At 61.3% G+C, this 26,477-nt stretch overlaps 2 protein-coding genes across 4 annotated transcripts; both read left to right on the top strand.

Annotated features, from left to right (window-relative positions):
* The first annotated feature begins 895 nt into the window (after positions 1 to 895).
* On the top strand, positions 896 to 12,318 carry CUNH7orf57 (chromosome unknown C7orf57 homolog). Of its 2 annotated transcripts, none has more exons than XM_070425236.1 (9): positions 896 to 977; positions 1,109 to 1,441; positions 3,536 to 3,721; positions 5,818 to 5,929; positions 6,542 to 6,695; positions 9,574 to 9,671; positions 10,099 to 10,331; positions 10,909 to 10,923; positions 11,702 to 12,318. In XM_070425236.1, the coding sequence occupies exons 2-9, from the start codon at positions 1,387 to 1,389 to the stop codon at positions 11,746 to 11,748; spliced, it is 900 nt and encodes a 299-aa protein (XP_070281337.1). In that variant the 5' UTR covers positions 896 to 977; positions 1,109 to 1,386; the 3' UTR covers positions 11,749 to 12,318. The 2 variants fall into 2 exon arrangements, with proteins under 2 accessions (XP_070281337.1, XP_070281338.1); XM_070425237.1 differs by having other exon boundaries at positions 902 to 977; positions 1,105 to 1,441.
* Positions 12,319 to 13,682: 1,364 nt separating this feature from the next.
* UPP1 (uridine phosphorylase 1) lies at positions 13,683 to 24,465 on the top strand. 2 transcript variants are annotated; one of them, XM_070424854.1, is made up of 8 exons: positions 13,683 to 13,845; positions 18,960 to 19,024; positions 20,596 to 20,713; positions 22,217 to 22,375; positions 22,722 to 22,836; positions 23,200 to 23,409; positions 23,610 to 23,756; positions 24,261 to 24,465. In XM_070424854.1, the coding sequence occupies exons 2-8, from the start codon at positions 18,981 to 18,983 to the stop codon at positions 24,398 to 24,400; spliced, it is 933 nt and encodes a 310-aa protein (XP_070280955.1). In that variant the 5' UTR covers positions 13,683 to 13,845; positions 18,960 to 18,980; the 3' UTR covers positions 24,401 to 24,465. The 2 variants fall into 2 exon arrangements, with proteins under 2 accessions (XP_070280955.1, XP_070280956.1); XM_070424855.1 differs by having other exon boundaries at positions 13,687 to 13,790.
* The last annotated feature ends 2,012 nt before the right edge of the window (positions 24,466 to 26,477 follow it).

The raw sequence follows: 26,477 nt of genomic DNA, 5'->3' as shown, positions 1-26,477 counted from the left end.
CACGACCAAAGTCCCTCCTGCGCTCCTCCCACAGCTCCCACAGCTCACCTGGTCTGGCCACACCGGGTCAACCCTGGGTCCTCGCTCAGTGTCCATCCGGGGCGGCAGGGAGCTCGCTCTCCAGGAACAAAACCGCAGGGGCCCTGAGCCCTGTGCAGAGGGGATGTCCAGTCCGGGGAGCAGGAGGCATGCCCCGCCATCTTCCTGTGCGGACCCCCAGTCCGGGGAGCAGGAGGCATGCCCCGCCCTCTCCCCGTGCGGACCCCCAGTCCCGGGAGCAGGAGGCATGCCCCGCCCTCTCCCTGTGCGGACCCCCAATCCGGGGAGCAGGAGGCATGCCCCGCCCTCTCCCCGTGCGGACCCCCAGTCCCGGGAGCAGGAGGCATGCCCCGCCCTCTCCCTGTGCGGACCCCCAATCCGGGGAGCAGGAGGCATGCCCCGCCCTCTCCCTGTGCGGACCCCAAGTCCAGCCCTGCCAAACGTTCTCAACTCAGGGACCAGAAAGAGTCCTGAAAAATCCAGGTTCGAGAAAAGGCGCTTCCAGGATAACGTTACGGCTGGTGCACAGTCTGATGCTGAGGTTCTGTATCGTCCTCTTCTTTAAATGCACTAAGTAAACGAGCGTTTTCGGGGACCGCTTTGGTCGGGGGCGGGGGGCGGGGGGGAGAGGAGGACGCGGAGACTGGCCCCGCCCCGCCCCCTTCGCGGCCCCACCCACTAGGGTCCCGGGCGGTTGACTGGCAGGGTCCGCGCTCCGCCCCTGTCCCTGATTGGCCTGCTGCGGCCCCACAGGCTGCCCCGATTGGCTGTCGGAACTCCAGCCGCGCCCGCCGGTTGGCCACCCGGCCGTTGCCCGGGCGACGCGAGTTGTTGTGGTTGCGCGCCGCGTGGGGAGTTGGTGATTGGCCCCGCCGCCCGCGGGGTAGACTTTGGCCTCTGGCGCCGCGGGAGGTACCCACCGGACCCTCCGCGAGCCGGTGAGCCGGGCGGGCAGACAGGGGTCTGGACGGGGAGGGGTCACCTGGGAACCCGCTGTCCTCTGCTGTACGCCTGTTGGGACGTGCACGCCCGGCCCTAGTGCTGACACGTCTGCATTTGGGTCAGGTAGAGGCGGACGGACAGGCCGAGCGGGGCGCGGTCCTGGTCTGTGCAAGAGCTCTGCCCGGCGCGGTGCCCTGCTTCCCGGCTCATCGCGAACACCGGCCCCGCGTGTCTCCGGGTTCCCTGCTTCCCGGCTCATCGCGAACACCGGCCCCGCGTGTCTCCGGGTTCCCTGCTTCCCGGCTCATCGCGAACACCGGCCCCGCGTGTCTCCCGGCTCATCGCGAACACCGGCCCCGCGTGTCTCCCGGCTCATCGCGAACACCGGCCCCGCGTGTCTCCGGCATGAGGAACGCCAGCAAGGAGCTGCCCGGCGCCACTGGCCGCTACGCCCCCTGCGGTGAGTGCCCAGCCCCAGGAGCCCTCAGCCGCTGCTGCTGGACAGCTCCGCGCCCAGCGCCCCGCGTGCCTGTGGATAGACCAACACGGAATACCCCCAAAGAAAGGGGCACAATGTATGTTCCTGTGCCCCGGTGTCAAAGCAAGGCTGAAAGGGAAATGTGGGGGGCGGGGGCGGGATCGTCCTTTCCCCCCCCATTTTCAGAAACAAAGGAAACAGAGAACCGAGTTAACTTTGTCCCCGGCTGTGAGTGTCTGGACACGGAAACCAGGGTCCCCCGGAGGTGGTGTGGCTTTGCACTTAGCAGGGTTTGAAGCTGGGCGGAGGGGAAGGAGGAGGCCTGGTGCTGAGGGCTGTTCTTGCCTTGGTGCGGTCGCTCCGCATCCTGGGAAGGTCTGGAGACGGGGTGGAGGCGATCCAGGAGCTGGCGGCCAGCGGCAGGGTGGGGCGGCCGGCAGCTCAGCCTCTTGTTCAGAAGTGGGACAGAGCTTGGCCTTCATGTGATCTAGCAACCCTTCCAGTCTGAGCTCTGACTGTGACCACCGGGGGACAGGGGGACAGGGGGACAGGGGGACAGGACGCATGGCGGTTTCCCCTTCTCTGCCACAGGCTCTCAGCCTATGTGTGGCCTCTGGGGCCTCACTGAGTGACCTCCCCATACGAAGAAGCCCTGAAATAAGCACTTTCATACACTAACATTTAACCTCAAAACAGCACGACGAGGTATCGTTAACCCTGGTTATAGGTGAGGAAACTGAGGCACAGGGTCCGAGGTTGCTGCCGGAGGTCGCACCCCTCACAGGTGGCCCCTCTGCCCAGCTTGGACCCCTGTTCCCTGAGGCCTCGGCGGCCAAAACAAGGGGAGCGGTGTCTCTGGGAGCCCCTGTGGGGTGTGGCTGTGCCACGCAGCTCTGTGCTTGGAGACGGGAGAGCTGCCGGCTGCGTCCTCCGGTCCTTCTCCCTCAGCTGTCTCCTGGCCGACAGAGGAGGGCGGTCACAGAAACCCACACGAGAGTCAGTGGCCTGGGGCCACGCAAGGACTCATCACCTGTGAGCGACAGAAGCTGCAAGATGATTCTTGTCCCCTTCGGTTGTGTGTGTGGTGGTGACCGTGGGGCTCAGTGGGTAAGGCCCTGGCTCTCTGAGCTCCTTTGCACCCGGTTATAATGGCGGACCCAACGCTTCCAGTAATGAGAAGAACGAGACTCTGTGTTCCCTGTGGGTTAATTAGTCATCAAGACACAGAGAGGGAAAACGGAGGGAGACATGAGTGCCTTCCCTCTGAGAGAGAAACGATTTGACCGGAACACGAGCTGCGTGCGTCTGAAGCTCCCAAACTCGCGATTCTTAGCGTGATTCTCAGGGAGCGTTCTACCTCTCCTTACACCTTCCCAGTGGGGTTCCCTCCTTTTCGCAGCGGCAGTGGCGATGCAGCTAATCACTGTCCTCCGGCAATCGGCAAGACTTCCGCGTTAAATATTCACTTGCATGCAGCGCACCCAGCTCTATTCTAAGGAGAAATCGCATGTCTAAGCCTTTTGCTTAGAGGACGGGCCTTTTTGCTCACGGAGTCCCATCTGCTGATGCAAATCGGTCAGTTCAGACCAGTTTCCTGTGTGCCTGCTGTATAGGCAGGGCTCTCCAGAGCCACAAAATCAACAGAATGTTGGGAGAGAGAGAGGGGGGGGGTGGGGAGAGAGAGAGAGAGGTTAAGAACGGGCTTACACAGTTGTGAAGCAGGCAGGTCCGATACCTGCAGGGTGGGCAGCCGCCTGGGCCCCGCAGAGCCGGTGCTGTAGTCCTGGGTCTGAAGGGAGCTGGAGGCTGAATTCCGTCCCCCTGGGACCGCGGTCTTTTCTCCTACATCCTTGTCCTTGAACTGATTAGGTGCGGCCCACCCACAGTGTGGAGGGCGACCTGCCTTTCTCAGAGTCTGCAGATCTGAGTGATCTGAGTGTCAGTCTCACCTCCCCAGCATGTGCGTCCCGTGGTCCCAGGGGCGATGCGACCCTTCCCGGCACAGCCTCTCCCAGGCAGCGGCCACACCTGCCTGAACCTCCCTGCAATGACCCAACCTTGACCGCCTCTCCCTAGACTGGTATTACCACCTCCCCGTGAAGCGGTCGGAGAAGGCTGTGGACGCCCCGCCCATGTCCCAGATCCCAGGCCTCAGCGAGCTCCGGGACACCCCCGGCGGGCACCTGCTGGGGACCCGGAGGTACTGGGTCAAAGACACGGACTCAGAGTATGTGAAGCTGGCCAAGCAAGGCGGCCGGCCCGGTAAGCACCCGGCGCTCGGGCTCTGCCCCGGGGACAGCGGTGGGTGGGCGTCCGCCATCATCCCTTCCTATGAAAGTCTCTCTGACCGAAGCTGGGTGGGGGGTGTGAGGCCCTTGGTGATGGAGGTTATGGGCAGGTGGGGAGTGTCAGGCCCTTGGTGATGGAGGTTATGGGGCAGGTGGGGGGTGTCAGGCTGTTGGTGATGGAGGTTATGGGGCAGGTGGGGGTGTCAGGCTGTTGGTGATGGAGGTTATGGGGCAGGTGGGGGTGTCAGGCTGTTGGTGATGGAGGTTATGGGGCAGGTGAGGGTGTCAGGCTGTTGGTGATGGAGGTTATGGGGCAGGTGGGGGTGTCAGGCTGTTGGTGATGGAGGTTATGGGGCAGGTGGGGGTGTCAGGCTGTTGGAGATGAGGTTATGGGGCAGGTGGGGGGGTGTCAGGCTGTTGGTGATGGAGGTTATGGGGCAGGTGGGGGTGTCAGGCTGTTGGTGATGGAGGTTATGGGGCAGGTGGGGGTGGGTCTCTCCCCAGGGACGGCTGCCTCTATGAGAAGTTGAGCTCCATAGACGGGACCTGGAGTTGGCCCTGGGGACTTGCTCCCACCTTTGCCGTGATTCTGGTCTCACGGTCTCACGGCAGAGCCTCAGGAAGCTGCTCCCGGGCAGAGTTCACCGGCCCTGCGGACCGGCCTGCAAGGTGGCTGTCCCTGTGGTTGCTCTTGTCCTGAGCCTCAGGGTCCTGAGCAGCACCCGGTGAGCCCAGCTGTGGTTTGAGGAGGGGGCGCCGCCTGGCTGACCAGGGGAAGGAGGCTGCCCTCTTCACAGGGGGCGCTGAGGGTGCTGGCCATTGTTTTCTGGCTGCCATGACCCCCCAGAACAGCGGTTCTCAACCTGTGGGTCGGGACCCCTTTGGGGGTCGAACGACCCTTTCACAGGGGTCGCCTAAGACCATTGGAAAACACATCTATAATTACATATTGTTTTTGGGATTAATCACTAGGCTTTAATTATGTTCAATTTGTAACAATGACATTGGGGGTCACCACAACATGAGGCACTGTGTTACAGGGTCGCGGCGTTAGGGAGGTTGAGAACCACTGGCCCAGAAGGTTGTCATCGGGAATGAAAACCAAAATGACAGCCTCTGGCTGCGATGTCAAAGGGCCAGAGCAAGCCCTCAGGGTCATCCACATGAAGCTCCCCGCGCAGGCCGCCCGCTCCGGCCGGGGTTAGAGGACAGGAGGGGTCAGCCGGCAAATCTGATTAACGATGTGTCCGCCTTAATCTCCAGCAATGGCAGTGAGAGTACTAATGGGAACAGGGATGAGCTAGAGAGAGCGGTGCCGGTGGAGGTGCCGGTGGAGGTGGTGATGGGACAGAGCAGAGGGGAGGAGACGGCAGATGGGAGGATGAAGGTGGCCTGGGGACCTGGCTGAAGCCTACAGCAGAACTGGTCCTGTCCTTGCAACTATTCTCAGTGTCAGAAATATTTAAAAATCGAAAGTTAAACTTCTCTTACTGAAAGTGAGAAGGCAGTCGTGTTGGCTGCCACCATTGTTCCCCTGCTCCTACCTTCCCTTTGCTGTTGAAACCAACCCTTAACCCGCCCCTTCCCCCACCCCCCTCCACCGCAAAACCCTTGGGTGGGGGTGGGGAGGACGGGCAGCAGCAAAGGCCAGAGCAACCAGAGAGGAGGAGGTGGGTGGTGCTGGCCAGGACTTCTCCCTAAACTGCTGTGGGGTCAGGGACAGCCCCTCGGAGGCAGAGGAGACCAGACTGACCCCGGCTGCAGGGCGAGACCTGAGGAGTTCTGCCCCCTCAGATGTCAGCCTGAAGCGACCACCCACCCGCGGGCAGGGGTGGGTGCTGGAGCCCGCAGATGCCTGCTTAGGCTGTGGGCGGGTGGGGGGTGTGTGGAGGGGATGGCCGAGCATAGGATGTACACAGGGGCTGAGGACCAGGGCCACCTGGTTTCTATAGCCCCTGAGCCCAGAGCCAACCTGGAGGTCGGCATCCCTGTACCCTGTGCCCGCTGGCCCTGGGCGTGCCGGGGGGGGGGGGGGGGGCGAAGCCGCTCACCTGCCCCTTTGCTTTTGAGATCTGCTGATGCACCTGGTGCCCGGCTCCAGGAAGGGCTCGCCCGCCGCTGCCTACTCCCTGCCCGACTGGTACATCCACCACAGCCAGCCGCCCGCGGCCAGCCAGAGGCGGTGAGTCCTTCATCCTCACAGGAGAAGGGAGGTGAACTGGTTTTTAAAAAACACCTGTGATTTCTGGCTTCACCTCAGGATTCTGGGAAGCAGGCCCTGGAGAAGGGCGATGCGTTCATTCTCAGAACCTGGAGGGAAGGGCTGGAGGCCCCGGGAAAGGAGAAAGGGTGGTGCTACCTGAAGACAGGCAGAGGGAGATGGGGGACAGATGGAGGGGGAGGGAGAGAGGAAGGGAGCTGGAGGGGGAGGAGGAGGGGCAGATGGAGGGGGAGGGGGAGAGAGGAGATGGAGGGGGAGATAGAAGGGGAGATAGAGGGGGTAGGGGAGGGGGAGATAGAAGGGGTGGGAGATGGAAAGGGAGCTGGAGAGAGGAGCTGGAGGGGGAGGGGGAGGGGCAGGTGGAGGGGGGGCAGATGGAGGGGGAGGGGAGGGGCAGACATAGGTGGAAGTGGAGGTGGAGGGGCAGATGGTGGGGGAGGGGAGGGGCAGATGGAGGGGAAGGCGGAGAGAGGAGATGGAGGGGGACTGGAGGGGGTCGGGGAGGGGAGATGAAAGGTAAGGGGGGAGATGAGGAAGCAGCAGCTGACTGGGGGTCTCCCTGGGTCTCTGCAGGGGGCTGGCTGCCTACATGCCCGACTACATGGTTCACAAAGAGTTTAACCCCGACCTGGCCAACGGGAACTACGAGTCCCGAAGGGGGCCCTTCGACTTTGACATGAAGACCATCTGGCAGAGAGAGGCCGAGGAACTGGATAAGAAGAAAAAGGTGAGGGCGCCCTCACAGACGCCTCGTGGCCGTGCCGTGGCCCCTGAGGGGGGGGGATGTTGCCGCTGGTGCTGGCGCGTCTCCTGTTGTCCGTGAATCACAGGCTCTGGACTTCAAACTGGGGTCTCCTGAGAGGCAAGGGGCGGCCCAGCCCTCGGCAGGCCTGGGCGATTCGACATCACCTCTTCCTCCTGGGAAGTCAGCCTGGTAGCTGGCACCCCTGCGGCCCCACCTGGCTCCCCCGCGGCACAGGCAGCGAGAGCCAGGGTGTGGTGTGCAGACCCCTGGTCGCTCATGGCTTGTCTTAGCCTTCGCTTGTTTCTCACCTTGGTGACGGTCATGAAGCCATTGCCAACCCTTGCAGACAGGCCGTGTGGACACAGGCAGGCCATGTGAATGCAGGCAGACCGTGTAGACGTGGTCAGGCCGTGTGGACGCGGGCAGGCCGTGTGGACGCAGACAGGCCGTGTGGATGCGGGCAGGCCATGTGGACGCAGACAGGCCATGTGGATGCGGACAGGCCGTGTGGACGCGGGCAGGCCGTGTGGACGCAGACAGGCCATGTGGATGCGGACAGGCCGTGTGGACGTGGGCAGGCCGTGTGGACGCAGACAGGCCGTGTGGATATGGGGAGGTTGTATGGACACACAGGCCGTGTGGACGCGGGCAGGTTGTATGGACAGGCAGGCCGTGTGGACGCAGACAGGCCATGTGGACGCGGGCAGGCCGTGTGGACGCAGACAGGCCATGTGGACGCGGGCAGGCCGTGTGGATGCAGACGGGCCGTGTGGACGTGGGCAGGCCGTGTGGACGCAGACGGGCCGTGTGGACGCGGGCAGGCCGTGTGGATGCAGACGGGCCGTGTAGATGTGGGCAGGCCATGTGGACGCAGACAGGCCGTGTAGATGTGGGCAGGCCATGTGGACGCAGACAGGCCGTGTAGATGTGGGCAGGCCGTGTGGACGCAGACAGGCCGTGTGGACGCAGACAGGCCGTGTAGATGTGGGCAGGCCGTGTGGACGCAGACAGGCCGTGTGGACGCAGACAGGCCGTGTAGATGTGGGCAGGCCGTGTGGACGCAGACAGGCCGTGTAGATGTGGGCAGGCCGTGTGGATGCAGACGGGCCGTGTGGACGCAGACAGGCCGTGTGGATGTGGGCAGGCCGTGTGGACGCAGACAGGCCGTGTGGACGCAGACAGGCCGTGTGGATGTGGGCAGGCCGTGTGGATGCAGACAGGCCGTGTGGACGCAGACAGGCCGTGTAGATGTGGGCAGGCCGTGTGGACGCAGACAGGCCGTGTGGATGCAGACGGGCCGTGTGGGAGGCAGGTTTTCTCTGCACGTCAGTCGGATAAACACCGACCAGCTGGGTCACGGCACGGGCATATTGACCTTCATGAGAAGTCGCCTGCACCATGGCCGCCTCATGTTCCGGGCCCGCTCCCCGCCGCATAGGGCAGCTAGGGACTCCCCGCCCTCACGCCCTTGTCCTTGTCGGGGTTTGAGCCGTTCTGAGCGGGTGCCTCCCGTGGTGGCTTAAACGGCGTCTCCCGGGGCCGGTGATGCATCGAGCATCTTTTCATATGCCCCCCCCCCGCCCCCCAGCATCTTAGTCGGTAAAGCATCCGTCCTAATCTCACCCATTTTAATTAATTAATTAATTTGTAAAAAAAATTGATTTTAGAGAGGAAGGGAGAGAGAGATGGAAACATCAACGATGAGAGAGAATCATGGACCGGCCGCCTCCTGCACGGGCCCCCACTGGGGATCGAGCCCGCAACCTGGGCCTGTGCTCTGACCAGGAATCTACCCGTGACCTCCTGGCTCATAGGTCGATGCTCAACCGCTGAGCCCCGCCGGCCGGTTTGGCCGTTTTAAATCAAGCCTGCTTCCTGGCGGCTGGAGAGTCCCTGTGTGTCGTCGGGAGACCCTTTCCCGGACCCAAGCCCGACCTGCATCTGGTCCCCATCGGTGGCTTGTCTCTTCCTTCCTTCCCTTCACACTGTCTCTGGGAGAACAGAAGTTCTCGGTCTGGATACAGTCTGATTCATCTGTTTGTTTCATTTATGACTTTCTATCTATGAAAGCTCTGTCTGACCCCTGGTCACAGTCTTTCCCTGGGACTTTGACTAAAAGTTTCACAGCTCCCCTCCCCCCACCCCCAGCATCCGTCCTTCTTCCCAGCATGTCCCGGCTTTTATTTCGGGAGTAACCTTCCCATCACCCCTCGTGCCTGTCCCTCGCCGGGCAGGTCCCTGGTTCTAGTTCTGAACATCAGCCCCACCCTCCTCGGCCAGGACCTCCTCCTCCTCAGCTTCGTGCCTTCCCCGTCGCCACAGCCCCCCCCCCCCCCCCCCCGCCCCCCGTGCCCCCTGGAGTTGTTGGGCTGCAGCAAGTCCTGGACATCAGACACACGTGCTGGTGCCTGGTGGGGGCGCTGTGCAGAGTGACGCACCAGCAGGTCCCGCTCTGGACGGAAAGAGCACACCTTCCGCCCTGTCCACTCTGGCTCCCCCTCGACGGCTCAGGGCGACCCCGGACCCAGCTAGGGCTGCCGCCTCCGAGCTGGGACCCTGCCCTCCCCCGGTATTTCCCGCCTGAGCTGCTCCGCCTCCCTTCTCAGTCGGGGCGTCTTTGCTGGAACAGCAGTGCCGTGAGCGCTGTGGACTCCTCACCGCAGTGTTGACAGGGTTGCCGCACGGCGTGGCACCGTGGCTCGTGTGTGTGTGTGTGTGTGTGTGTGTGTGTGTGTGAGAGAGAGAGAGAGAGAGAGGGAGAGAGGGACACGCACTGTGCCGGCTGCGAGCCGCCTTCTCCCTCGGCGCCCGGCTGCTGAGCGCTTTTCACTGAACCAGGGTTTGTGTGTTTCTCTCCCAGGTGAGGCTCCCCGCCATTCACTCCAGGTCCTCCAGCAAAGCGGGGCCCCCGCTGGGCCCCCGAGATCCTGCAGGACGCAGGCTCTCCTTCCCCCCAATGTAAGTGCTGGGGCTCCCGCGCTGGTGGGCTCGGTGGGGTTTGGTCTTGGGTCCACGTAACCAGTGACCGAGAGGCAGCCGCACGCTGGCTCACGTGGGCCCGAGGACAGCGGTCCCGCCACGCGTGGAATATGGCTCTGAGGTTGCAACTTCCCAGCGCCTGCTGGGCCTGCTGCCTGCTGCCTGCTGCCTGCTGCTCCGTTTCCCTCTCAACAGGAGGCGTCTCTTCACTCGCCTCAAATTGTGCTGCAATTAATGGGTCAGTTGTCTAATTCTTTAGAGAGAGAGAGAGAGAGAGAGAGAGAGAGTCTCCGTGATGTTTTAAGGAACAATAAGCATCTAATTTATTGTCAGGCTGTTTGCTGAGAACTCAGAATTACCATTAACCTTGGTACTTCCGCTTGTCGTTGATTTCTCTCGTTCCCAGGCCTGGTCACAAAACCAGTTCCCCCACCAACTTCTCCAAACTCATCAGCAACGGCTACAGGGATGAGTGGCTGCAGCAGCGAGCCGACGCGGACGGCGCGGACAAGAGCACCCCGCAGCCGTCCCCAGCGCCCCCAGCGCCCCCAGCGCCCGAGTCCCCGAAGGACCTTGAGGGGCAGGATGCCGAGCAGCTCCCAGACCCGGAGGCTCCGGAAGGCTCTGCGGAGGCTCAAGGTGAGGTGCACCCAGCCGGCCCGGGCCCGGGAGGAAGGGGTGTTGTCCTGGTGCCCGCGGGCCCTGGCCCCACGCAGCCCCACGGGACCCCAGGTGGCCGGCCTGGTCTGTTGCCCACACACCCTCCCTCCACTCTCTGGCCGATACGTGAGCAGTTCCCACCAGCTGCTGTCAAAAGTGCACTTTTGAGCTTCACAATGGCCGTTGTGTCCTGTGATGTATCGTTGTCAGTAACACAACCTTTTGGGAGTTTTTTCTTTTTTTTTAAAATATATTTTACTGATTTTTTACAGAGAGGAAGGGAGAGGGATAGAGAGTTAGAAACATCGATGAGAGAGAAACATCGATCAGCTGTCTCCTGCACATCTCCTACTGGGGATGTGCCCACAACCCAGGTACATGCCCTTGACCGGAATCGAACCTGGGACCTTCCAGTCCGCAGGCCGACGCTCTATCCACCGAGCCAAACCGGTTTCGGCTGGGAGTTTTTTCAAGTCGTTATTAGAAACACTAATTCTTTTAAAACGTGGTCTGCTTCATGACATTGAACAACGAACGTGCTTGTTCTTTCTTCCAGAGTCTTCTCCAACAAGTGAGTGTTTTTAGAACGGTATTTGCATCGAAACACAAAAGAGGTTGGACACAAACATCAAGGAAGTTCTTCAACCGGCAGCCGAGGCTGCCCGGCCGCCCTGGACGTCCCTCCCCAACCTGCACGCACTCCAAGGGCGACGCTGGCCGAACCGCCAGGTCCTAGACCCATGGCTTGGGGGCGGCGAGAGAAGAAGCACATACACTAGCATCACAAGAACGTGTTGCTTTGTTTTTATGCAGAAATAACACAAATAACACACAGTGTGGCTCAGAGATGTGCGCTGCGTCTCACACCAGTGAGGCGCGAGGGCGGCGAGAATGGAAAGGCCGGGGCCCAGGGCCTCGCCTGCAGGGACAGTCAGGATTTTAGCAGCGTTTTGGTGCAGTTTCACGTATAGAATTACTTCATCACTGACCAAACATATAACCTCGCCAAGAACTGTCATTTAACATCGTATACACTTTCTTAAAAAAACCTTTTTTTTTTATTGATGTCAAAGTGGAAGGGAGAGGGAGAGAGAGAGGGGAGACATCAACGATGAGAGAGAATCATGGGTCAGCTGCCTCCTGCACACCCCTTACCGGGGATCAAGCCCGTAATCCGGGCGGGCATGTGCTCTGAATGGGAATCGAACCCTGACCTCCTGGCTCATAGGTCGGCGCTCAAATGAGCCCTCCCCCGCGCCCCCTCCGGCTGGGCTGGCTTTCCTTTATTTAAAATTATCGGCTACACTGTTCCACTTCCCGTCCGCTCATGGCTGCGCTCTGCATTGCAGGTCCAGGCTCCGCTCCGGCCACAGGGACGCCCACTGAGCCCAAGTAACGGAGCCCAGGATGTGGGAGGATCACACTCCGACCCCGACGACTAGATGTGAGCCGACCGTGTCGCACCATGTTTATAAGGCTCCTGCTCTACGTTTCCAATATAGATTCTCATGAAATAATTGTGTTAAAACAGATTTGACGTCACTGTGGTGCAGGCGGCGCGAGGCGGGGGGGGGTTTGCCCCGTGCATGTCTCTGGGGGGCTAAGGAGGGGCCTTTGGGGCGTCATGCCTCCCCCACCCGGGAAGGCCCAGCGTCTGGGACCCACTTCCTCCCCATCACCAGCTGGCATCACCCCGACCTGGGTCCCTCTGGTGGTGACATTTTCATTGAAGGCTGTTGTTCAGACTTGAGCTAGAAGAAACTCACAGACTCTCCCGTGATGGGGCCCTGTAATCGCTGCAGAAGTCATTTTTTCTGTTAAAAAAATTAATTCCAGAATATTGGGATGTGCTTTATATTGAGAAAAGGATTAATTTATTAGACCTCAAAGTTTTAAACATTTAATGTAGAAGCACTGGAGCATTTGCAAGTTTTAAATGTTTGCTAAGTTTTTAATAAACTGGGATCTATACGATTAAACATATATTTTTGTCCTTCAAGTAAAACTGTCTTTAATTTCAGTATTTAACTTAGTAGTCTTCGCAAAAATTCTTTAGTAGACTGGCTTCTCTTGTTTTATCAATGTTGTTACTGTTTGTATGCAATGAGCAGTTTTTACATTTTGTACATTTCACTCACTAGTAAAATAATGGTTTTCTAATGAAAGATTGCCAAAGACAAATAAGGTCACAAATACTTTAGCTTCGTTCCTGGAGTAATGCGTCATGCCCTAGCTCACGTGATGAGAAGTTTCGAATTAGTTTTTTCAATGCGATATTAAGTGAGCTCATGTGTCTATATTGTTTGATCAAACCAACCTCACTGGGGAATGTATGCGATTGAATAGGAAGAATGTAGCATTTTCATAGACTTATTTTCCCTCTTTTCTTCCTCTCCTCCTCCTTCCTCCCCCTCAGTTCCAACCTCATTCTCAAACATCCCCACCCTAAGAAAAATACTGGGGAACAGATATCAGTAACTTATAACTGTTTTTTTTTAATAATAGTCAACCTCAAACCCATATGGTGGGGACATAAAGTTCACATAGGTGCTTTTTTCAAAAAATGTATATATTGATTTTTTTATTTTTTAGAGACAGGAGGGGAGACGGAGAGAGACAGAAACTTCAATGATGAGAGCATCATTGATGCGCTGCCTCCTGCACGCCCCCTACTGGGGATCGGAGTTTGCGCGGGCCGTGTCCTGACCCGAATCGAACCCGGAGCCCCCAGTCCGATGCTCTCTCCACGGGGCCAAACCGGCCAGGGCCGCAAGGACCAAGTTCTCACTGGACAAGCCAGTCTTCTGCGTTTGATTTCCCGGCTCCTGGAGATGAAATTCCTCCCCCCGAGCGGCAGGCAGGGCGCCCCCGCCCCGCGCGCCCTCGGGAGGGTATTGGCCGCAGGTGGCCGCGCGGTCCGACCCGGCAGCTCCGCGCCTCGGCGGGTGGCTGAGCGGATGGTCACTTCCTCCCCCTGCGCCCGCGGCTCCCGGCTGGGAAGGTCCCCGACGGGGTACGAGGCCGGGGCGACCCGCTGAGCGCAGGGACGTGGCCCAGCCCCCGTTCCCGACCCGCTGGGTCCGCTCCGCATTCGTCCTTCCCGCCGGGGCCGGGCGTCCCGTCCGACCTGCGCGCCCGCCCCGGCGGCGGCGGCGGGGACCAGGCTCCCCCGAAGCGTCCCGGCCGTCGGACAGGGAAGTCCCGTCGGTGGCGGGGGCGGCGCGGGGAGTGGCCGGGGCGTTCCCCGCCCGCGCGCTCCGGGGAATAAACAATCGGCGGAAAGGGGCGGGGAGGCCGGGGGCGCGGCCCGGGGGCGGGCGGGCCGCGGGCTCGGAACCCAAGTTCCCTTCACTCCGGGTTACCTCCCCGTTCCAGTCGGTTGCGCAGCCTCCGGCCCCGCGTGTCCCCCCAGAACCCCGGTTCCTCCGCCCCCGCGAGGTGTGTGTATCCGGCGGCGCGCGCAGGGGGCGCGGCCAGGGTAGCAGCTCCCGCGGTGAGTGGTCCTCGGCCCGGCCCCACGGACGGACGGACCCGGGAGGTGGCTCGGGCCGTAGACTTCGGCTGTTTGCTGGGAGGATGTGAGGGGCGCGGGCGGGGAGGGGCTGCAGGAGGAAGAGAGAGGGAGCCCGGAAAGGATGCGAGGAGGGGGCGCGCGGGGCGGGGGGCGCCCGGAAAGGATGCGAGGAGGGGGCGCGCGGGGAGGGGGCGCGCGGGGAGGGGGCGCGCGGGGAGGGGGGCGCTCGGGAGGGTGGGCTTCCTCGCGTCCACCCACAGCGGCCTCTTCCGTGTCCTCGCACCCGGGGCGCAGCGGGGTGTGGGTCTCCGGCCAGGTTCCACCTGTTGGAGGCGGGATCGGCAGGGGGACCCCCCTGCCCCCCGGAGAGAGCCTCCCACCCCCAGCCCATGCTTTCCAAACCCGGCGGAAGGGGGCGCGGGAGCCCCGAGAACTCCCCGTTTCCTGCGGGAGCGCAGCTGCACTTTGGACGAGGAGGGTTCGCAGCGTCCAATGGACCCCAGTGGGTGCGGAGCCCGCAGCGACAGATGGTCACAGCGCACGGACTGGCGGCGCAAGAGAAACCGGACTGTCCTAGGTCAAAGGGCACACGGTCCCCGCCGGGAGGGAGCGGGTCCTGGGGAGCGTCACTGGCTGTCCCCGGATGGCCCGGTCCTAAGCCAGGGTTTGGCCAAGCGACTCATGGTCTCCCGGGAGCGCGGCTCCGGCCGGCACCTCCCGGGACGAGGCGGCACCTCCCCGGCCTGAGGTCAGCGCCCTGCCAGGCCCGGCCCCTCGGGGCGCTTACAGGGAAACCCTGTGTGAAATGCTGCCCGCCGGCCCGGAGGACTCCAGGCGGCCTTGGCCTTCCCCCGGACACTCCCCGCTCCCCGGCTGTAAGTCCATAAACAGCCACCCGCCCCGCCCGCCGGCGCTTTGGCTCACACCGGCCCTGCCCTCTGGGGCTAAGGAGTCCTTCCGTTCCAGTTCAGTTCACTGGCGCCGAGAAATGGGGATTTCCTAGATTTGAAACCACGCCCTGCCCGTCCTCCCAGAGTCCGGCTCTCAGGGTGGGGCCGCCCCGGGCCCAGCCCTGCTCCTTGGCCGGCTCCAGGGACGCTCCCCTCCTTTCCTGCCCCCATCGCTGGCTGTCACTCCGCGCGGCTCCTTCCGGGGAGATTACAGTCCAGGTTCCCGTAAGGGGAGCACATTGCAGTTCAAGCGGATACTAGTTTTCCTTCCAGTGGTTTCTGTCCAAGTGGACTTTTTTTGTCTTTCCTGATTGTCAAGTTAACAGTCGTCGTAAAAAAAATAGTAACTAACAAAGTGAAACTTCCAGCTGCTTCTACTACCTAAAGGCAAACTCTCACCCCCCCACACACACACAGTTTAAATATGAACTATGTTCACTTAAGATTCTATAAGCATTTGCATACCGTGGGTGAAGGGGCCCCTGCTACACCTGAGGGCTCAGGGGAGGCCTGTGTGGGGGCCCCACAAGCGCAGAGACCAAGCACCCACATAGGATGGCGTGAACGTAGTCCCGGAGGAAGCCTGGGCCTCTGCGTGCAGAACAGGCAGCAGAAGGGCCCGTCTCGGAGCGTCATCTCAGGCCCCGGGTGCTACCCCCCACCCCCCGCCCCCCGCCCCCCCCCCGCCCCCGGCATTGTCTTTGGTTTGGCTCCATAAACCCTTACGAGGCTTTTCCTTCGCGGGAGCTGTTTACACAAAGTAACGTGCCTGTCTGGCTTGTACTTTAATGGGTGATGTTAAAAAATGTTAACTCCCTTTTAATTAATTTATTTTTAAATATATTTTTATTGATTTCAGAGAGGAAGGGAGAGGGAGAGAGAGATAGAAACATCAATGATGAGCGAGAGTCATTGATTGGCTGCCTCCTGCACGTCCGCCCCACACTGGGGATCAAGCCGGCATCCCGGGCACGTGCCCTGATCGGTAAATGAACTGTGACCCCCTGGTTTAACTCCCCCTTTTAAAATAAAGGGTTTATGAGGCCATCCCTAGCCAAAAAGGGAGGTTACAAGTTTTCCAGACATTCCAAAGTTTTGTTACCATAGATGCAAACACAACAGGCTCGGTGCTCATCACAGTTGTCAGGGAAGATTCCAGCCTGGCATGTGACTGCCCACCACAGACTGCTTTTTTTTTTTTTTTTAAATATATTTTATTGATTTTTTACAGAGAGGAAGGGAGAGAGATAGAGAGCTAGAAACATCGATGAGAGAGAAACATTGATCAGCTGCCTTCTGCACATCTCCCACTGGGGATGTGCCCGCAACCCAGGTACATGCCCTTGACCGGGATCGAACCCGGGACCCCTCAGTCCGCAGGCCGACGCTCTATCCACTGAGCCAAACCAGTTTCGGCTAGACTGCTTTTTAATTAAATTTTAACTGCAGGCCATCCTTCGTGGTTATTTAGGTCTCTGAGGGTTAGTCAGGTTGGCACGTGGCCCCCTCTGTCCACAGGGGCCAGAGCAGAACCTGGCCCTCGGCGTCCTGTCTGGGAGTCCGGGACCCCCTCCTGCTGCAGGGACAGCCCAGCCCTGCTGCGGAGGGCAGGCCTGTCTCAGGACACAGCACATCCGTCCCGAGGGAGAAGTCTGAGCATCGTGTCCGGGGTCAGGAAATGCTCCCTGAAACTGCTGCAGCAGCAATGCCTCGGTGCCAGGGTCCAGCCTCACCCGCTGAGCAGGAGGCTGGGCCTTGGCCAAGCTGTCAGTTTCCTGGAAGGTGCCTCTGAGGACAAAGGGCGCCCACAGCGTCTCAGCCGCAGCCAGCGCCTTGCTGCTCTCGGAGCAGACTTTAAGAAAGAGATGTTTCTATCGACTTCAGAGAGGAAGGGAGAGGGAGCGAGAGAAGCATCGATGAGAGAGGATCATGGATGGGCCGCCTCCTGCACACCCCGAGCTGGGGATGAGCCCACAACCCGGGCCTGTGCCCTTGACTGGGAACCGAACTGTGACCTCCTGGTTCATAGGTCGACACCCAACCACTGAGCCACGCCGTCCGGGCCAAGCCCTGTCCTTTTGACTTTCCGAGGGGACTTTCGTGGGCACGATTGACGAACTCTTTGGCCACTGATTCAACTTAGAGCCCCTGTCCCCTCCCCAGGGTGGGGGTGGCTGAGGGGTCCAGTCCTCCCATCAGGTGCTTCGTTCTGGCAACCAGCTGGTCCTCAGGGGCGGCCCTAAGGTCACTTCATCGATATAACAAAAGGCACCGTTCATAGCGCACAGTTCACCCAGCTAAGGTCTGGAAGCAGCCTGAGTGCCCAGCAGCAGACGAGTGGGTGAGAAACTGGTCCATCTACACAATGGAATCCTACGCTGCGGGAGAAAGGAAGGATCTACCACTCGCAACAGCGTGGAGGGACCCGGAGAGCACTATGCTAAGCGAAATAAGCCAGTCGGAGAAAGATAAATAGCACATGCTCTCACTCATTTATGGAAAATAATGAACAACATAAACTGGTGAACAAAAACAGATCCAGAGACAGAGAAGCATCCATCAGACCGTCAAACCTCAGAGGGAAGGCAGGGGAGGGTGGGGGTTAGGGGGAGAGATCAACCAGAGGACTTGTATGCTAGCATATAGGCCTAACCAATGGACACAGACACCAGGGGGGGGGGCTGGAGGAGGGGGGGCGATGGGGGTATAGGACACATGTAATATCTTAATCCAGCGGTTCTCAACCTGTGGGTCTCGACCCCTTTGGCGGTCGAACGACCCTTTCACAGGGGTCGCCTAAGACCATCCTGCGTATCAGATATTCACATGATGATTCATAACAGTAGCAACATGACAGTTATGAAGTAGCAACGAAAATAATTTTATGGTTGGGTCACAAAATGAACTGTATGTAAAGGGCCAGAAGGTTGAGAACCACTGCTAATCAATAAAGAAAGGAAAAACAATAAAAAGACACTGTTCCCATCTCAGCACAGGATGTGGCAGGGCCTAGGAGCTGTGCCAGGAATGGGAGGAAGACCAAGTATGTTTGTGATCCCGCATCACAGACCCGTGGGACCGGCCCTCACTGCCGCCCCTTAGGCCTCGCTGGCCTCCTCAGCTCCCTTCGCTGGGCCGAGGCTGGCGTCTGCAGAGCAGTGTCCTGTCGATGCCGGCGGAAAGGCCAGGGGAGGAGAGGAGGCTGTAGGGAAGCCTCAGCTCCAGGCCCAGTGGCTCTTTTCTCCGCGGTGGGGACTGGCTGGTCAGAACAGTGACCCGGCCCTTCCTCCACAGGCACCTTGGGGTGTTAGCTGGGTGGCCGGGTGTCTGACAGGCGGCTGGGGATGCCTGGTTGGGAATCAGGACGGGCCTGGCTGCTCTTGGTGACGCCACTCACCCCATTTCCTGCCTGGGCGTTGGGTGGCCCTGGCGTCACTCCGCTCATCTCTAAGCTCGGTGTCCCTCCCGCCAGGCGCCAGGCTGGGGGAACCGGGAGCCGCCCAGGTGCCAGGCCAGGTGCTCGGGGGTCCAGCCCTGTCAGCCGAGTCCCCTGCGCGCTGTGGCTCGGCTCCCCTCCTCCCCGCGGAGACCTGTCCTAGGCCACGTTTGGTGCCCAAAGTCTGTGGGGTGGTTCCCTCCCGGGCAGAGGACCCAGCACCAGCCTCCGTCCTCCTCCCGGGGCAGGTCTCTGGAGCCGGGGCCTGAGCAGCTCCTCCCTCTCCGAGCTGCACTTGGGGCCTGAGGGAGGACAGGGAACGTGCTGGAAGCACAGGCGGCAGGGGGTCTGCTGGGTGGAGGCCGCCTTTCACTGTCTGCAGGTTCCGCAGCTTCCCTGACGGCCGTGACCTCGGACCCTACCAGGGGTCCCTGTAGTTCAGTCCGTTCAACAAGGGGCCACTGGATTGAGGGCCTCTGCTCTGATGCCCTCAGCAAACCGAGCCTGGTGTTGCCTCGAGGTCCCCAAATGAGGCCACGAAGGACAGCCAGTCTCCAGCGGCCAGCCCTGCCCAGCCTCCTCCCGTCCCCTCCTGTCCCCTCCCGTCCCCTCCCAGGCTTCTGGTGGTTTGACTTGATCTGTGCTCAGAGCCCACAGCGTGTTTGTGGCTCAGTTTTCCGGTTCACACGGTTCCCTGTTGCCCCCAGGGTCCTGCTGTGTCTGCCAGGATGGCCCTCCAGGGAGGTGGCGCCAAGGAGTCTGAGACCCACAGGTGAGCCTGGGGCGGGGTTTTGGGTTGTGCTGACTGAGGGGACTGTGCCAGCGGCCACTCAGGACGTGCTGGGGACTGAGACGGTGGGCGCAGAGCTGGGTGGAGGCGTGGTCTGCGAACCCCGAGTTTCGTGCTCAGCTCTGCCCCGTGTGGGGTTTACCGGACACCTGGACACCCTTCAGGAACTCGGCCCCGTTCCCCCAGCTCCCTGTCCGTCCCGAGTCCTCAGCACTTTCCGGATTTCTTGGCAGTTTTCCACAGTTTTCGTTGGTCGTTCTCATGGCACCTTTTATGTTTTTTTGCTGGAAAAGCACCCATTTCTTGTGTTAGTCCCGGTTCCTGTGCGGACTTCAAGTCCACTAGCTTTTCTTGTTTCCTGGACACTCACTGCCCCGCCTCTGCCGGGCAGACCTGGGGTGACCTGGGCACCCTGCCCTGTCGCAGTGGCCTCCAGGTCCCGGCGACCTCTGATCTCGAGCCTGTGGGAGCCCCTGCTTGGGGGGACTCTCAGGAGCTCCTCTGTGACCCCGAGGCCTCTCAGGCTGGTCACGTGTCCAGGTGGTAACCCCACAGGCACACCTGGCCCCCTCCCTCCGTCCCTGGGGGCTCTGAGCCGTTTTCACGTGGCAGGTGGCCTTGTGAGCGTTACCTGCGGAGATGACTTTGTTTGAGCTGGTAGGATCCCTGCTGCTTTCCGTGGTGGACAACCAGGATGCCCTGTCCCCGACTCTGAGCCCCCCTTGGGTTGAGGACCCCGGGGCTGCGAGGGGAAGTGGTTGAAGCGAAGTTGCAGAAGGGGAGCCGGGCTCCACAGGAGTCCCCCCTTCCCTCGCTCCGTCATTGTTCACCCTTCCTCAGTTTTATGTCCACCTGCCCAGGGGCCGTGCCTGGCGAGGCCTCCGCTGTGCAGCCCAAGAATATTTTTCCCATTGATTTTTAGAGAGAGTGGGAGGGAAGGAAGGAGGGAGAGAGAGACAGAGAGAGAAACATCGATGTGAGAGAGATACAGGGATTGGTTGTCTCTCACACCCACCCCAACTGGGACCAGGGATCGAACCTGCAACTCAGGGATGTGCCCTTGACCAGGAATCAAACCCACATTCTGTGCGTGGGCTGAGGCTCCACCACTGAGCCACACTGGCCAGGGCCTGTGATTGAGCCTTTCGATCTATTGAGAGAGATTCATCAGTGGGCTGCCTCCTGCATGCCCCCAACTGGTTATTGAGCCCACAACCCGGGCATGTGCCCTGACCGGGAATTGAACCGTGACCTCCTGGCTGATGGGTTGATGCTCCACCACTGAGCCACACTGGCTGGGCAAACCTTTTGATACTGTCCATTTTAGGTTCCTTGGGTTGTTTCAAATCCACTCTCCAGACAGGGCCCTGGGTGTGGGGAGGGGGGAGAGGGGGAGGGGTGAGAAGGGGGAGAGGGGAGACAGGAGGTGGAGCCTGGCGTGCGGGGGCCTGTCCTTCCCGTCACGGGCCACACGCTGACCTCGGGCACCTCGTCGCCGTGCGGCCACTGGACCTGGTGCTCGGCTGACCTCCCGCTCTCCTGGTGTCGAACAGCGACCGCTGCGTCCGGCTCTGCAACCCGAACATCGCGACGATGAAGGAGGACATCCTCTACCACCTCAGCCTCAGCACCAGCTCGCACGACCTCCCGGCCATGTTCGGGGACGTGAAGGTGAGGAGCTGCCGTCAGCCCCTTTGTCGGCGGCCTGAGCCCACGCCCCCACAGAGGACGCTCACCAAGCGACAGGCTTATTGGAATTTTGCGAGTTGTTCCTGGTCTGCGTACCAGCTCCTGAGGAGCGGAAACTGTCCTCAGGCCTGCCCGTGGGCCCCTCTGATTCCGTGTGCGTTTAGGGTGTAACGGGACCATACGCCTCTGAGGGAACAGGAGACGCCGGCGGTGTCTCGGGCGCAGGATAGTCAGAGGGGCTTCTCGTGTGTGGTCCGTGAGTAACATGCACACACGGTGACACCCATCTGTTCAGCCGCCTCAGTGGCTTGTTTCATCTTTAGAGACTTAGTTCTTTGGCCATTAACTCCCTTAAGCTGGCACGCTTACTTGCTTTTCTGGTGTAAAACAAAATGAGAAGTAAGTTCTCATATACAGACTAGAGGCCCGGTGCATGAAATTCGTGCACAGGGGGCCGGGGACCCTCAGCCTGGCCTGCACCCTCTCGCAATCCGGGACCCCTCGGGGGATATCCGACTGCCAGTTTAGGCCCGGTCCCAGTTGGATTAGACAGGATCAGGCCTAAACCTGTAGTCGGACATCCCTCTCACAATCGGGGACTGCTGGCTCCTAACTGCTCACCTGCCTGCCTGCCTGATTGCCCCTAACTGCCTCTGCCTCAGCCCCCACCACCATGGCTTCGTCTGGAAGGATGTCCAGAAGGTCGCTCGGCTGTCCAGTCTAATTAGCATATTATGCTTTTATTATTATAGATGGGTGACTGCTTTGGTTCTCTGAGTCCCGCCCCTCCATGGCCACTTCCCGGGCCCCCACCAGCCCCAGGCGCTTGCCACGCGTTGGCCATTTGGTGCTTGGGTGGTGGTGAGAGGTGGTAGACAGAAGCCCATTTTATGTTATTATTTTTTTAATTTTTATTTTTTAAAATATCTTTTTATTGATTTCAGAGAGGAAGGGAGAAGGAGAGAGCGATAGAAACATCCATGATGAGAGAGCATCATTGATTGGCTGCCTCCTGCACACCCCACACTGGGGATCGAGCCCACAACCCGGGCCTGTGCCCTGACCGCGAACTGAACCCTGACCTCCTGATTCCTAGGTCGATGCTCAACCGCTGATCCACGCCGGCCGGGACCAGAAGCCCACTTTACAGGCGGGCTGTGGGTCTGGGCTGCACAGCGAGGAGCCAGCACTGTCCTAGTCCACCCCCGGCTCCCCAGTCCCCATGCTGCACGGAGGCCGGCAGGCAGGGCCCCACCCTGCCTCCCAAAGAAGCAGGTCTGGGCCCGCGTCTGGCGAGCCACGGCTTTGCTGAGTGTGACCCCACCAGCCAGGCCCCCGGACTCATGAGCATCGAGTCACCAGGAGGCGCCCAGACAGCCTGTTCGGTGGGGCCAGGGAGCTGCATTTCTAGCAAGTTCCAGGAGGGGCATGTGTCGCTGGGCCGGGGGTGGGCCCTGCGCCCACGGCTCTGTCCTCTGCCCACAGTTCGTGTGTGTCGGGGGCAGCCCCTCCCGGATGAGTGCCTTCGCCAAGTACGTGGCCTCGGAGCTGGGCCTGGGCCGGCCGGGTGAGGACTTCCCCAACATCTGCGCGGGGACCGACCGCTATGTCATGTTCAAAGTGGGGCCCGTGCTGTCCGTCAGCGTGAGTACCTGTCCCTCGGGCGGCCGGTCCCGGGCTCTGCAGGCCCCTGTCCTCCACACACAGGCCGGTCAGGCCGGGAGGAGGAGGAGGCAGATCCGAGGAGGCACCATCGGCCGCAGCCAGCAGTTAGTGTGGGAGCCGGGAGTGGGAGGAAGGGAAGAGAGGAAAGCCGGGGCTGGCTGTGTGACACCGTCCTTGGGGACAGCTCTGTGCCGCCTCCCGAGGTGCACGGCTGAGGTTCGTGCTCTGTGGCTGCTGGGGGTGGGGGGGTGGTGAGGGCATTGGGGGTGGGGGGTGCGGCAGCACACACGGGGCCGCGGAGCCTGACGCCCCTTCCTCCCGCCAGCACGGCATGGGCGTCCCCTCCATGGCCATCATGCTGCACGAGGTGCTCAAGCTGCTGTACCACGCCCGCTGCTCGGGCGTCACCGCCATCCGCCTGGGCACATCGGGCGGCATAGGTGAGTGGCCGCGTGGCCGGGCCTTGCCTGTTCTTAGAACGTTACTGGTGAGCCCGGCTGGTGTGGTTCAGTGGTAGAGGGTGGACCTATGAACCAGGAGGTCAGGGTTCAGTTCCGGTCAGGGCACAGGCCCGGGTTGCAGGCTCCATGCCCAGGAGGCCGCCGGTCCATCATTCTCTCTCATCATGGATGTTTCTCTCCCTCTCTCCTCTCCCGTCCACTCTGACATCAATAAAAACACATATTTCAGAAAAAAATAGAACGTTGCCAGCGCTCCAGCGTGTGGCGTGCCGCCGGGCCGTCTCCCGCACGCGCTCGGTCTCGCCCTCCGCCCCCAGCAGGTGACACCGCTTCTGTCCTCAGGTCTGGAGCCCGGCTCCGTGGTGATCACCAGGCAGGCGGTGGACGCCCGCTTCAAGCCCGAGTTCGAGCAGCTGGTGCTGGGGAAGCGGGTGGTCCGCAGCACCGACCTGGACGCGGGGCTGGCGCAGGAGCTGCAGCAGTGCTCCGCGGACCTGGGCGAGTTCCCCACGGTCGTGGGCAACACCATGTGCACCCTGGACTTCTACGAAGGTGCCGGCTGGGCTGTCCCTGCGGGAGGGAGGGAGGGAGGGGGGCAGGTCTCACCGGTGTGTCCGTGTCAGGCGCCACGCCTGCTGGGAGTGGCGGTTTGGGCTCCAGGGCAGGTGGGTGGGGGGAGTGGGGGGGCCGGAGCACCCCTGCACCCTGGCGGGGAGCACCCCGTCAGCACGTCCCTCTCCTCGTGTCTGCAGGGCAGGGCCGACTGGACGGGGCCCTGTGCTCCTACACGGAGCAGGACAAGCAGGAGTACCTGCGGGCGGCCCACGCGGCCGGCGTCCGCAACATCGAGATGGAGTCGTCTGTCTTGGCCGCCATGTGCAGCGCCTGCGGCCTGCCAGGTAGGCGGGCACTGGGCCGCCACCCGCTCCCTTCTCCTGCCCAGTCCATCCTCCCGGGTCCCCCCCGCATCAGCGTCTGCCTTCCGCCCGCCCTGTCCCTGAGCCTGTGCTGGACGGGGTGACGCCTGTGATGGTCACGTGGCCGAGGGCAGGATTCTCAGAATCTGGGAGCCCCGGGCCACCAGGTGGGCTGAGGACGGTGGCACCAGCTCCCTCAGGTTTTCTGGGCAGCAAGGCCACCACCAACCCTGCGGTGGGTCTGGCTTTCAGCCTTGGATTTGAGAGCCCTGCCTCCCAGCCGGGGATGTGCCGGGGACTCGGTGGGAAGCGAAGGCGGAAGGAGGAGGAGGAGGCCCCAGGCCCTCTGTGCTCGCCTCCCGTCCACGTGCCTGTGGGTCCCACAGGGGCCCCGTCTCCTGGGGATGGCGGGTGGCTCCTTCTCTGGTCGGCGCACTGAGCTGGAAGCCCTGCCCTTCCTGCTGACGGGACCTTTGCCCTCCGCAGCGGCCGTGGTGTGCGTCACCTTACTGGACCGCCTGCGGGGGGACCAGGTCTCCAGCCCCCACGACCTGCTGGCCAAGTTCGAGCAACGGCCGCAGCGGCTGGTCGTCCACTTCATCAAGAAGAGGCTGGCGGGGGCCTGAGGTCCCTGCGTCCCGGAGACGGAGCCGAGCTCGTCGTGGCTGCAAATAAAATCGCTGTCCAGGCCCCTCTGCGTCCTGTGCACTCGATGAGGGAGCCCGAGGCTGCCTCCCCCAGAGTCCCTCGGGCTCCAGGGAGCCGTTCGCGCGGATCAGCCTGGTTTGGGTTTTCTGTGTGAACGTCCCTCTGAAATGAAAGTATTTCTGGGGGGAAATTTCAGACTTTTAGATGCTAATGGTTGTCCGATTTCACATCGCTAAGAGGTCTGGTTCTAGGGCCAGACACTCACTTCCTCATGTCGCTCTACAGCCCTCTGTAGCCAGAGCCACGGACACGCAGAGGCAGCTGCCGGAGTCCGAGGAGGAAACGCCGCCAGGAGCACACGCACACGCGTGTCACGGCGGACCCTGAGCAGCACGGGTTTGAGCTGCGCAGGTCCACTCAGACATGGAGTTTTTCTTTCTTAGAGGATTTTTTAAAAATTGATTTTTAGAGCGAGAGGGAGAGAAACATGGATTTGTTGTTCCACTTATTTACGTATTCATTGGTTGATTCCTTTTTAAAAAATCCTTGCCTGGGGATATGTTTTTGTTGTTAATTGGTTTGAAAGAGAGAGAGAGAGAGAGAGAGATGAATCGGTTGCCTCCGGTACACTCCTGACTGGGGATCGAACCTGCAACCGTGTCGTGTCGGGGTGACGCTCTGACCAGCCGAGCAGCCCAGCCTGGGCCAGACGCGGGTTCTGTCGTTGGACCACAGCTCCACTGCCTGTGCGGTGTAACCCACACTGTTCCGGGTGACTGTCGGCTGGGCCTGCCGTGTGGAGGCCCGGCTCTAGTTACACGTAGACTGTCGACTGCGCGGGAGGTGGCCCTAACCGGGCGTTGCTTCCCGGTCCAGGGTCTATACGCAGTTCCCTTGTCACACACAGCCACATTTCCGGAAACTTCTGTGTCCGCCTCATGCTGCTGCCATAATGGGCCGGTTCTCCACACGTAGCCGATGGGGCTGGGTCCTTGGGCCTGTGGGTTGGAATGGTCACGTCTGGCGAGTCAGCCGTGGCTCGTGGAATCCACGTCAGGGTGGCCACTCTCTGGTGTTGGATCCTGTCGTGAGCACCGGAGGGGTGTTTCCTGGCTGTGCCCGGAGGCCCCTCCCCCCGCCTGTCCTCCCCCGCCGTGTCTGGCTCAGCTCTGGCGGTCAGCTGAGTGACTGGGCAGGGCAGTGTCAGACCCGCGCGTGTCGCTGTGTGTGGCCCGTGCACTCTGTCGAAGGCCCTTCCCTGGGACTCTGAGTCACTCCAGGCGGAGGGTCAGGTCGGCTCGGAGGAGGAGCCCCTCCCTGCTCGTGCCTGGAGGCTGTGCTGTGGAGAAGCAGCCGGGGGCTCTCCGACCAGGAGGCTGACCAGGAGGACTCGTGCTGGAGGGCCGGGCCGTCAGAGCCCCCGGGCAGCCTGTCCGCTATGACCCAAGCCCGAGGCGCAGGACCGGACTCTGTCCTCCCGGTCCCAGGCCACTGTCCTCTTCTCCCACCTGTCTCCAGGCTCCCAAGTGCCCCAGGCTCCAGCTGGGTGTTGCCCTTCAAACCTCAGCCCCGGGTGGGAGTGGCCCTGGGGCCAGTGCGCTGTGGAGGCAGGCTCGCTTCTGTGTGGATAGCCGCGGCCCCACACTTGCCTGGGAGGGGGAGGGGCTCATCGCCTGGCCTGTGGGGGCCCCTCCCGCCCTTCCCAGGCACGTGTGGCCGCTAGGGACCTGGCCACTCCTGGGAGCGCACCTGGCCAGCAGGGGGGGCACCCACACTGGGCAACTGGCACATTGAAGCTGAAGGAGCTGCTCCCAGCCAGAGGGCTGGTCTCAGGTGCCTCCTCCCAGAACCTGGAGCTGAGGCCCCCGAGGGGTGGGGCAGGGGGGACCGGGGCTCCTAGGAGGACCTGCTGCTCGAAGCCGGCCTGCACCACCGCCTGCTGGCCACGGGTGGGACGACAGGTCACTTACCCCACAGGTGCTGCCTCTGTCAGCGGGCGACCCCTCCCTCATGGCGGGCGTGCGGCTGCGAGATGACCTCGTGGGCCGGACAGTG

This window comes from Myotis yumanensis, unplaced genomic scaffold (genome assembly GCF_028538775.1).
Source record: "Myotis yumanensis isolate MYYU_CA2020_CCGP unplaced genomic scaffold, mMyoYum1.0.hap1 SCAF_9, whole genome shotgun sequence".
NCBI classification, from domain to species: Eukaryota; Metazoa; Chordata; class Mammalia; order Chiroptera; family Vespertilionidae; genus Myotis; species Myotis yumanensis.
This window is presented reverse-complemented; position numbering and strand designations above follow the sequence as displayed.

Excerpts from the sequence above, each read along its gene's own strand:
- UPP1 (XM_070424854.1), top strand. The coding sequence starts at position 18,981 with ATGGCCCTCCAGGGAGGTGGCGCCAAGGAGTCTGAGACCCACAG. Across the intron at positions 19,025-20,595 it reads AAGGAGTCTGAGACCCACAG|CGACCGCTGCGTCCGGCTCT; the intron begins GTGAGCCTGGGG and ends GGTGTCGAACAG. Across the intron at positions 23,410-23,609 it reads CACCCTGGACTTCTACGAAG|GGCAGGGCCGACTGGACGGG; the intron begins GTGCCGGCTGGG and ends TCGTGTCTGCAG.
- CUNH7orf57 (XM_070425236.1), top strand. The coding sequence starts at position 1,387 with ATGAGGAACGCCAGCAAGGAGCTGCCCGGCGCCACTGGCCGCTACGCC. Across the intron at positions 5,930-6,541 it reads CCCGCGGCCAGCCAGAGGCG|GGGGCTGGCTGCCTACATGC; the intron begins GTGAGTCCTTCA and ends GGGTCTCTGCAG. Across the intron at positions 9,672-10,098 it reads AGGCTCTCCTTCCCCCCAAT|GCCTGGTCACAAAACCAGTT; the intron begins GTAAGTGCTGGG and ends TCTCGTTCCCAG.